A 12,296-nucleotide genomic window follows, 5' to 3' on the forward strand; every position below is an offset into this window, starting at 1 on the left:
ATGTTAATGCCAATGCCTGTTACTCTTGATAACTATCCCTCTTCCTTTCTGTGTACCTCATACACCAATCCCTGTTTCTCTTGGTGTATCTTGATACTGATCTCTGTTTTCTACTTGAACATCAATTCTAATCCTTCTTACAGTCTGTGACCCTCAATACCAATGCCTGATACTCTGTGTACATCAATACTAAGCCATAACTCTCTGTGTACGTTCATCAGAATCACTAATACTCTGTGTACATCGATACAAATCCCTGTTGCTCTCTGTGTATCCAGACACCAATCCCTGTTTCCCTCTGTATAACCAGATACCAATCTAAGTTGCTCTTTGTGTACTTCAATATCAATCCCTGTTACTCCCTCAGTACCAGGATATCAATCCCTGTTACTCTCTGTACTTCAGTACCAATCTCTGTTACTCTCTCTGTATCTCGATACCAATCCCTGTGACACTGTGTGTACCTCGATATCAAGCTCTGTTACTCTGTGTACATTGATATCAAGCCCTGTTATTCCCTGTTTATCTTGTCACTAATCCTTGTTATTTCCGTGCACCTTGATATCAATCCCCTTTACTATTTGTACCCCAATTCTAATCCCTGTTGCTCTCGGTGTTCCTCAATATGAATCGCTGTTACTCCCTATGTATCTCGGTACCAATCCCTGTTACTCTCTGTGTAACTTTGCTATCAATCCTTGTTATTCTCTGTGCACCTCGATACAAATCGCTGTTACTCCCCATGTATCTCGGTATCAATCCCAGTTACTCTCTGTGTATCTGTATCCGAATGCTCTTGCAGGCTTTATACCTCAATATGTATCCCTGTCATTCTCTGTGCACCTCGATACAACCCCTGCTACTCTCTGCACACATTGATGTCAATCCCTGTAACTCTTTGCACCTTGATAACTATCCCTGTTCCTCTGTGTTCTTCCATAGCAAACCCTGTTTGCCTTTGTGTACATCAATACTAACCCCTAATACTCTCTGTGCACCTTGAGACTAATCCCAGTTACTCTCTGTGACCCTCAATACCAATCCCTGTTACTCTCTGTGTACCTCAATGCCAGTCACTGTTTTTTTCACTGCACTCTCTGCTCGTTACTCTTACTCACGCTGTATCTCATTTGCAGTCACTGTTACTCTCACTGTATGATTTTATGTTGTACCTTTCTGAACAGAGATACATGTATGGCCACACCCATTACTGCAGCATTTCTTATTCCCTTTGCAGTCACTGTCGTCTGTACAATATTCTCCACACAGTCCAACTCGACGAGGTTTCTGAGGACACTTCCCCGGCTTATCTGAGGAAACCAAACACATCACAGTTAGAGCTAGATCAAATTGTGAAATATAAAACTGACCATCACATTTCATGCTCTGATGCCCCTCGTGTCCCCGGCCAATCCCTGTTACTCCGTGTCCCTCAATAACAACCCCAGTTACTCTCTATGTATCTTGGTAACAATCCCATTTCCCCTACTGTACCTCAATATCAATTCCTATTATTCTATGTGTACCTCAATACTGTATCCTGTTGCTCTCTGTGTCCCTCAATAACAACCCCTGTTACTCTCTGTGTACCTCGCTATCACTCACTGCTTCTCTGTGTACCTCAACACCAATCCCTGTTACTCTGTGTATACCTTGATATCAAGCTCTGTTACTCTCCATGTACATTGATATCAATCCTGTTATTCTCTGTGTACCTTGACACCAATCCTTGTTACTCTCTGTGCAGCTTGATATCAATCCCTTTTACTTTTTGTGCCCCAATACTAAACCCTGTAACTCTTTGTATACTGAGATACTAATCCATTACTCTCTGTATACCTAGATACAAATCCCTGTTACTCTTTGTGCCTTGGTAACAATCTCTGTTACTCTCTGTGACCCTGAATACCAATCCCTGTTACTCTCTGTGTACCTCAATGCCAGTCACTGTTTTTTTCACTGCACTCTCTGCTCGTTACTCTTACTCACGCTGTATCTCATTTGCAGTCACTGTTACTCTCACTGTATGATTTTATGTTGTACCTTTCTGAACAGAGATACATGTATGGCCACACCCATTACTGCAGCATTTCTTATTCCCTTTGCAGTCACTGTCGTCTGTACAATATTCTCCACACAGTCCAACTCGACGAGGTTTCTGAGGACACTTCCCCGGCTTATCTGAGGAAACCAAACACATCACAGTTAGAGCTGGATCAAATTGTGAAATATAAAACTGACCATCACATTTCCTGCTCTGATGCCCCTCGTGTCCCCGGCCAATCCCTGTTACTCCGTGCCCCTCAATACCAATCCCTGTTACTCTCTATGTAGCTTGGTACCGATCCCATTTCCCCTACTGTACCTCGATATCAATTCCTATTATTCTATGTGTACCTCAATACTGTATCCTGTTACTCTCTGTGTACATCAATAACAACCCCTGTTACTCTCTGTGTCCCTCAATAACAACCCCTGTTACTCTCTATGTATCTTGGTACCAATCCCATTTCCCCTACTGTACCTCAATATCAATTCCTATTCTTCTATGTGTACCTCAATACTGTATCCTGTTACTCTCTGTGTACCTCAATAACAACCCCTGTTACTCTCTATGTACCTCACTATCACTCACTGCTTCTCTGTGTACCTCAACACCAATCCCTGTTACTCTGTGTATACCTTGATATCAAGCTCTGTTACTCTCCATGGACAGTGATATCAATCCTGTTATTCTCTGTGTACCTCAACACCAATCCCTGTTACTCTGTGTATACCTTGATATCAAGCTCTGTTAATCTCCATGTACATTGATATCAATCCTGTTATTCTCTGTGTACCTCAACACCAATCCCTGTTACTCTGTGTATACCTTGATATCAAGCTCTGTTAATCTCCATGTACATTGATATCAATCCTGTTATTCTCTGTGTACCTCAACACCAATCCCTGTTACTCTGTGTATACCTTGATATCAAGCTCTGTTAATCTCCATGTACATTGATATTAATCCTGTTATTCTCTGTGTACCTCAACACCAATCCCTGTTACTCTCTGTGCAGCTTGATATCAATCCATTTACTTTTTGTGCCCCAATACTAAACCCTGTAACTCTTTGTATACTGAGATACTAATCCATTACTCTCTGTATACCTAGATACAAATCCCTGTTACTCTTTGTGCCTTGGTAACAATCTCTGTTACTCTCTGTGTACCTCAATACCAATCCCTGTTACTCTCTGTGTACCTCAATACCAATCCCTGTTACTCTCTGTGTACCTCGACACCAATCACTCTTACTCTGTGTATACCTCGATATCAAGCTCTGTTACTCTCTGCGTAAATTAGGTGGCACAGTGGCGCAGTGGTTAGCACTGCAGCCTCACAGATCCAGCGACCTGGGTTCAATTCCGGGTACTGCCTGTGTGGAGTTTGCAAGTTCTCCCAGTGTCTACGTGGGTTTTCTCCGGGTGCTCCGGTTTCCTCCCACATTCCAAAGACTTGCAGGTTGATAGGTAAATTGGCCATTAGCAATTGCCCCTAATATAGGTAGGTGGTAGGAGAATATAGGGACAGGTGGAGCTGTGGTAGGAATATGGAATTAGGGTAGGATTAGTATAAAATGGGTGGTTGATGGTTGGCACAGACTCGGTGGGCTGAAGGGTCTGCTTCAGTGCTGTATCTCTAAACTAAACTAAACTAAACTAAATTGATATCAATAAAAGCAAAACAGGTTCCGAAGAAGGGTCACTGACACGAAACGTTAACTCTGCTTCTCTTTCCACAGATGCTGCCAGACCTGCTGAGTGATTCCAGCATTTCTTGTTGTTGTTGTTTGTGTAAATTGATATCAATCCTGTTTACTCTCTTTGTACCCCAATACTAATCCCTGTTACTCTCGGTGTTCCTCAAAAAGAATCGCTGTTACTCCCCATGTATCTCGGTATCAATCCCAGTTACTCTCTGTGTCCCTTGATATCAATCCCTGTTATTCTCTGTGTATCTGTATCCAAACGCTCTTGAAGGCTTTATACCTCATTATGAATCCCTGCTACTCTCTGTGCACCTCGATACAACCCCTGCTACTCTCTGCGCACATTGATGCCAATCCCTGTAACTCTTTGCACCTCAATAACTATCCCTGTTCCTCTGTGTTCTTCCATAGCAAACCCTGTTTGCCTTTGTGTACATCAATACTAACCCCTAATACTCTCTGTGCACCTTGAGACTAATCCCAGTTACTCTCTGTGACCCTCAATACCAATCCCTGTTACTCTCTGTGTACCTCAATGCCAGTCACTGTTTTTTTCACTGCACTCTCTGCTCGTTACTCTTACGCTGTATCTCATTTGCAGTCATGGTTACTCTCACTGTATGATTTTGTGTTGTACCTTTCTGAACAGAGATACATGTATGGCCACACCCATTACTGCAGCATTTCTTATTCCCTTTGCAGTCACTGTCGTCTGTACAATATTCTCCACACAGTCCAACTCGACGAGGTTTCTGAGGACACTTCCCCGGCTTATCTGAGGAAACCAAACACATCACAGTTAGAGCTGGATCAAATTGTGAAATATAAAACTGACCATCACATTTCGTGCTCTGATGCCCCTCGTGTCCCCGGCCAATCCCTGTTACTCCGTGTCCCTCAATAACAACCCCAGTTACTCTCTATGTATCTTGGTAACAATCCCATTTCCCCTACTGTACCTCAATATCAATTCCTATTATTCTATGTGTACCTCAATACTGTATCCTGTTACTCTCTGTGTACATCAATAACAACCCCTGTTACTCTCTATGTACCTCACTATCACTCACTGCTTCTCTGCGTACCTCAACACCAATCCCTGTTACTCTGTGTATACCTTGATATCATGCTCTGTTACTCTCCATGTACATTGATATCAATCCTGTTATTCTCTGTGTACCTCAACACCAATCCCTGTTACTCTGTGTATACCTTGATATCAAGCTCTGTTACTCTCCATGTACATTGATATCAACCCTGTTATTCTCTGTGTACCTTGACACCAATCCTTGTTACTCTCTGTGCAGCTTGATATCAATCCCTTTTACTTTTTGTGCTCCAATACTAAACCCTGTAACTCTTTGTATACTGAGACACTAATCCATTACTCTCTGTATACCTAGATACAAATCCCTGTTACTCTTTGTGCCTTGGTAACAATCTCTGTTACTCTCTGTATACCTCAATACCAATCCCTGTTACTCTCTGTGTACCTCAATACCAATCCCTGTTACTCTCTGTGACCGTCAATACCAATCCCTGTTACTCTCTGTGTACCTCAATTCCAGTCACTGTTTTTTTCACTGCACTCTCTGCTCGTTACTCTTACTCACGCTGTATCTCATTTGCAGTCACTGTTGCTCTCACTGTATGATTTTATGTTGTACCTTTCTGAACAGAGATACATGTATGGCCACACCCATTACTGCAGCATTTCTTATTCCCTTTGCAGTCACTGTCGTCTGTACAATATTCTCCACACGATCCAACTCGACGAGGTTTCTGAGGACACTTCCCCGGCTTATCTGAGGAAACCAAACACATCACAGTTAGAGCTGGATCAAATTGTGAAATATAAAACTGACCATCACATTTCCTGCTCTGATGCTCCTCGTGTCCCCGGCCAATCCCTGTTACTCCGTGTCCCTCAATACCAATCCCTGTTACTCTCTATGTAGCTTGGTACTGATCCCATTTCCCCTACTGTACCTCGATATCAATTCCTATTATTCTATGTGTACCTCAATACTGTATCCTGTTACTCTCTGTGTCCCTCAATAACAACCCCTGTTACTCTCTGTGTCCCTCAATAACAACCCCTGTTACTCTCTATGTATCTTGGTACCAATCCCATTTCCCCTACTGTACCTCAATATCAATTCCTATTCTTCTATGTGTACCTCAATACTGTATCCTGTTACTCTCTGTGTACCTCAATAACAACCCCTGTTACTCTCTATGTACCTCACTATCACTCACTGCTTCTCTGTGTACCTCAACACCAATCCCTGTTACTCTGTGTATACCTTGATATCAAGCTCTGTTACTCTCCATGTACATTGATATCAATCCTGTTATTCTCTGTGTACCTCAACACCAATCCCTGTTACTCTGTGTATACCTTGATATCAAGCTCTGTTAATCTCCATGTACATTGATATCAATCCTGTTATTCTCTGTGTACCTCAACACCAATCCCTGTTACTCTGTGTATACCTTGATATCAAGCTCTGTTACTCTCCATGTACATTGATATTAATCCTGTTATTCTCTGTGTACCTCAACACCAATCCCTGTTACTCTGTGTATACCTTGATATCAAGCTCTGTTACTCTCCATGTACATTGATATTAATCCTGTTATTCTCTGTGTACCTTGACACCAATCCTTGTTACTCTCTGTGCAATTTGATATCAATCCATTTACTTTTTGTGCCCCAATACTAAACCCTGTAACTCTTTGTATACTGAGATACTAATCCATTACTCTCTGTATACCTAGATACAAATCCCTGTTACTCTTTGTGCCTTGGTAACAATCTCTGTTACTCTCTGTGTACCTCAATACCAATCCCTGTTACTCTCTGTGTACCTCAATACCAATCCCTGTTACTCTCTGTGTACCTCGACACCAATCACTCTTACTCTGTGTATACCTCGATATCAAGCTCTGTTACTCTCTGCGTAAATTAGGTGGCACAGTGGCGCAGTGGTTAGCACCGCAGCCTCACAGCTCCAGCGACCCGGGTTCAATTCTGGGTACTGCCTGTGTGGAGTGTGCAAGTTCTCCCTGTGTCTGCGTGGGTTTCCGCCGGGTGCTCCGGTTTCCTCCCACATTCCAAAGACTTGCAGGTTGATATAGGGACAGGTGGAGATGTGGTAGGAATATGGAATTAGGGTAGGATTAGTATAAAATGGGTGGTTGATGGTTGGCACAGACTCGGTGGGCCGAAGGGCCTGCTTCAGTGCTGTATCTCTAAACTAAACTAAACTAAACTAAATTGATATGAATCCTGTTTACTCTCTTTGTACCCCAATACTAATCCCTGTTACTCTCGGTGTTCCTCAAAAAGAATCGTTGTTACTCCCCATGTATCTCGGTATCAATCCCAGTTACTCTCTGTGTCCCTTGATATCAATCCCTGTTATTCTCTGTGTATCTGTATCCAAACGCTCTTGAAGGCTTTATACCTCATTATGAATCCCTGCTACTCTCTGTGCACCTCGATACAACCCCTGCTACTCTCTGCACACATTGATGCCAATCCCTGTAACTCTGCTTGCACCTCAATAACTATCCCTGTTCCTCTGTGTACTAACATAGCAAACCCTGTTTACCTTTATGTACATCAATACCAACCCCCAATGCTCTACTAATCCCAGTTACTCTGTGTACCTCAGCACCAATCCCGGTAAACTTCTGTGTTCCTCAACACCAGTCACTGTTTCTTTCACTGCACTCTCTGCTCGTTACTCTTACTCTCACTGTATCTCATTTGCAGTCACTTTTACTCTCACTGTATCTCGCTGCCGATCTGTGTTTCTCTCAGTGTAAGTTATATCAATGTGCTGATATTCTCTGTGTGTCTGGATTTTGTGTTGTACCTTTCTGAACAGAGATACATATATGGCCACACCCATTACTGCAGCATTTCTTATTCCCTTTGCAGTCACTGTCGTCTGTACAATATTCTCCACACAGTCCAACTCGACGAGGTTTCAGAGGACACTTCCCCGGCTTAGCTGAGGAAACCAAACACATCACAGTTAGAGCTGGATCAGATTGTGAAATATAAAACTGACCCTCACATTTCTTGCTCTGATGTCCCTCGTGTCCCGGGCTGATCCCTGTTACTCTCTATGTACAAAGAAACCAATCCCTGCTACTTTCTGTGTATCTCACCAATCCCTGTTACTCTCCATGTGCCTTGATACCAATCCCTGTTACTCTGTGTATCTTGGTACCAATCCCTGTTAATCTGTGTACCTCGTTATCAATTCCTATTATTCTGTCTACCTCAGTATCATACCCTTTTACTCTGTGTACCTCAATACCAGTCTCTGTCACTCTTTGCATACCTCAACACCACTCTCTTTAATTCTCTCTGAACCTTTTTACCAATGTCTTTCAGTATCTGTGTACCTCAATACTGATGCTCAGTTTAGGTTCCGCCAGGGCCACTCAGCTCCTGACATCATTACAGCCTTGGTTCAAACATGGACAAAAGAGCTGAACTCAAGAGGTGAGGTGAGAGTGGCTGCCCTTGACATCAAGGCAGCATTTGTCCGAGTATGGCATCAAGGAACCCTTGCAAAATTGAAGTCAATGGGAATCAAGAGGAAAATTCTCCGTTGTTGGAGTCATACCTAGTGCAAAGAAAGATGGTTGTGTTTGTTGGAGGGCATTCATCAGTCCCAGGATATCACTGTAGGACTTCCTCAGGGTAGTGTCCTAGGCCCAACAATCTTCAGCTGCTTCATCAATGACCTTCCTTCAATCATAAGGTCAGAAGTGGGGATGTTCGCTGATGATTGCACAATGTTCAGCACCATTTGCGACCCCTCAGATACTATAACAACCCGTGTCCAGATATAGCAAGACCTGGACAATATCCAGGCTTGGGCTGATAAGTGGCAAATAACATTAATGCCACACAAGTGCCAGGCAATGACCATCTCCAACAAGAGAGAATCTAACCATTTCCCTTTGGCATTCAATGGCATTACGATCGCTGAATCCCCCCCGATCAACATGCTGGGAGCTACCATTGACCAGAAACTAAAATGGAGTAGCCACATAAATACTGTGGCTACAAGAGCAGGTCAGAGGCTAGGAATTCTGTGGCGAGTAACTCACCTCCTGACTCCACTTGCCTGTCCACCATCTACAAGGCACAAGTCAGGAGTGTGATGGAATACACTCCACTTGCCTGGATTGGTGCAGCTCCAACAACACTCAAGAAGCTTGACACCATCCAGGACAAAGCAGCCTGCTTGATTGGCACACCATCCACAAACATTCACTCCCTCCACCACCAACGCACAGTGACAGCAGTGTGTACCATCTATAAGGTGCAGTGCAGCACCTTCCAAACCCGTGGACCCTACCACGTAGAAGGACAAGGGCAGCAGTTGCATGGGAACACCACCACCTGCAAGTTTCCCTCCAAGCCACACACCATCCTGACTTGGAACTTTATTGCTGTTCCTTCACTGTCACTGGGTCAAAATCCTGGAACTCCCTTCCTAAGAGTACAGTTCTTTTCAGGCGGTGTTGAGAAGTTATTTAACAGGTTTTTCTTCAAAGACAGGAGATGAGATGAGTTGACATAGTGAACTTCTCAGGCTCTTTAAGAGAGGTGCTGGAAAGCTGAGCTGGGTTGTGATCTCTCCTTCCTTGGGAATTCTCTTCTCTCCTTGGAAGTTCTCTTCTCCAACTCCAAACAATTCAAAAGTGAAACTGGAAACAGAAAGTCCACCTTCTGGGCTGTCAATTATCTGCACACATCTTCCCCAATTACCAGGTTTTCTGTTCTACTTTTAACTTGAGTCATGCGATAACCAGTAAATGTTGTTGGAAACAAGTCCTTTCAGTGTTCTCTTGATGATCCTCTTGAAAAAAACTGGCCCAACATTTCTTCAGCTTGACAATGAATTCCTCAAAAAATATATTTAACAGAAACAGAAGCACTTTCATAATGTCTGAAGGAATGAAACGTCATTTTAACGTTTTAAAACATTTTCACGCTCATTCCCCTTCACTCTTTACCTGTAGTTAATACAATTCTGCTCTGTACCCTCTTTTTATTCAGGTAACTCAAATGAAAGTTAGATTTTCGATAAAGCATCTGCAATAATATTATTTTGGCTCGCAATGTGAATAATCTTTAAGTGATAGGACTGTAATAGTAAACTTCATCGGAATAGTCTGGCCTTCTGATCTTTAAATTTTTCCACAAAGTTATCCAAATCAGCCAATTGCAACCTTCCAAACAGAGCCCCTCCCCCCCCCCCCCCCCCCACCCCGCCCCGGTTGTTCCAAGTGGTCCTTCCAAGTGTCACTTTGGACCAGCACATCATCAAGGTAAACCACACAGTTAGGAACACTGGCTACCATTGGGTTCACCAGTCTCTGAAAAGTGATGGATTATCCCCTTGCCTGCATGGCATCATTCGGCTTTGGAAAAGACAGACCGGTGTGACAAAGACCGATCTTTAACTCGGAGTGTTAAGGAACTTGCCAATATCCCTTTAACAAATCTATTTTTGTAAGACACATGGGACTACCCACTCTGTCAGTACAGTCTTCCAAACGAGGAATTGGGTAGGAGTCTATCTTTTTTAATGTATTAACTTTTCTGTAGTCTATGTAAAGTCTAGTTGAACCATCAGATTTAGGCACTAATACCACTGGGAAACTCCAGCTGCTTTGACTGGATTCTATTAGGTGGCTTTCCAGCATGGATCTGATTTCTGCTTTTACCTGGGCCTGTTTCTCTGGACTTAAGCGATAAAGATGCTGTTTTATAGAAAAGAATTCCCCTACATCCACAACATGTGTGGCTAAGGTCGTACATTCTGGCTTATCCTTACAGATTCTTTTAAATGCTGTGAGTTGCCTTGTTCAGTCTTCTTGTTGTTCTGCATCAAAATATGAAAGCATAGTGTTCAATTTCCCTAACAATTCAGTATTGGCTAACTGAATAATGGGAAGTTGAATTTGAGAATTCTCTGGGCCTCCTTCTGCCTCATCTTCACTAGCCCTTTCATCCTTCACTATCCCTATTACCTGATATACCTGTGCTTGCTTATCCTCCTCCCGGCGATAATATTGTTTTAACATATTGATATGAAACAGACAATTCATTTTCTGGGGAACTGGGGTGTCAATCAAATAATTTACTTTGCCAATTCTCTTGAGCACTTTATATGAACCACTGCACCGTGCTTTCAACAGTTCACTCTGTAAAGGCAGTAATACTAACACCTCATCCCCTGGTTGAAATGTTCCGGTCTCAGCATGCTTGTCTGCCCATTTCTTCATAGTTGTTTGGGAAGCTTTAAAGTGTTCCTGAGCCACTTTGCAAGCTCATGAGCCATTCTCGGAACAGGGATACATGATCTAACAGAGAAGATTCATCCCTGTGTTGTGAAAAACTTTCTTTGATTAGTTTTAGAGGACCTGCTATCTCATGTCTGTAAACTAATTCAAAAGGACTTAAACCAGTAGATTCATTAGGTGAACTCCTAGTGGCAAACAAAAGAAATTCTAGCCCTTTATCCAAATCATGGGGTTCTTCGTGACAGTATGTCCTGATCATCGTTTTGAGGGTCTGATAGTACCTTTCTAAAGCCCCTGGTGTCTGTGGGTGGCATGCTGAAAACTTTAACTGTGTTATACCCAAATTACCCATAACTTCCTGAAAAAGTTTAGTTTAGTTTAGTTTAGAGATACAGCACTGAAACAGGCCCTTCGGCCCACCGAGTCTGTGCCGACCATCAACCACCCATTTATGCTAATCCTACACTAATCCCATATTCCTACCACATCCCCACCTGTCCCTATATTTCCCTACCACCTACCTATACTAGGGGCAATTTATAATGGCCAATTTACCTATCAACCTGCAAGTCTTTGGCTTGTGGGAGGAAACCGGAGCACCCGGAGGAAACCCACGCAGACACAGGGAGAACTTGCAAACTCCACACAGGCAGTCCCCAGAGTTGAACCCGGGTCGCTGGAGCTGTGAGGCTGCAGTGCTAACCACTGCGCCACTATGCCGCCCCTTTATTAGACATAGAATTGGAAACTTGATTCAACTGAATCCCAATCGGTAATCCATATTTAGTGAAAAACTGGGTTAACTTCGCTACCATTACCTTAGCAGAAATTGTTCTCAAGGGAATGGCCTCTGGGAACTGAGTAGCCATATCCATGATAGTGAGTATATATTGATGTCCCACTTCTGATTTCAGTAAAGGTCCTACACAGTCTACCAACACCCTACTAAATGGTTCCCCAAATATTGGTATGGGAATCAGAGGTTTTATGGCAGGTTGCAGTTTTCCCACAATTTGGCACATATGGCACGTTTTACAAAACTGCACCATGTCCTTGGAAAGACCTGGCCAGTGAAAATGTCGACCGATACGTGATTTGGTCTTCAGCATCCCCAAATGTCTTGTTATACGAATTTCATGCACTATCCTTAATAGTTCTTGGCGGTACTGCTATCTGATGAACTCCCATCAATTCTTCATCC

At 43.0% G+C, this 12,296-nt stretch overlaps 1 protein-coding gene across 1 annotated transcript in view; it reads right to left on the reverse strand.

Annotated features, from left to right (window-relative positions):
• The window catches only part of wfdc2 (WAP four-disulfide core domain 2), a 269,502-nt gene that overhangs the window by 151,525 nt on the left and 105,681 nt on the right, over window positions 1–12,296 (reverse strand). Inside the window, exons 4-8 of the mRNA XM_068048456.1 lie at window positions 7,639–7,776; window positions 5,422–5,559; window positions 4,392–4,529; window positions 2,044–2,181; window positions 1,173–1,310 (exon numbers count right to left, since the gene is read on the reverse strand). Coding sequence (XP_067904557.1) covers window positions 1,173–1,310; window positions 2,044–2,181; window positions 4,392–4,529; window positions 5,422–5,559; window positions 7,639–7,776 — 690 coding nt within the window. The remainder of the gene's footprint in view (window positions 1–1,172; window positions 1,311–2,043; window positions 2,182–4,391; window positions 4,530–5,421; window positions 5,560–7,638; window positions 7,777–12,296) is intronic.

This window comes from Heterodontus francisci, chromosome 16 (assembly GCF_036365525.1).
Source record: "Heterodontus francisci isolate sHetFra1 chromosome 16, sHetFra1.hap1, whole genome shotgun sequence".
Lineage (NCBI taxonomy): Eukaryota > Metazoa > Chordata > Chondrichthyes > Heterodontiformes > Heterodontidae > Heterodontus > Heterodontus francisci.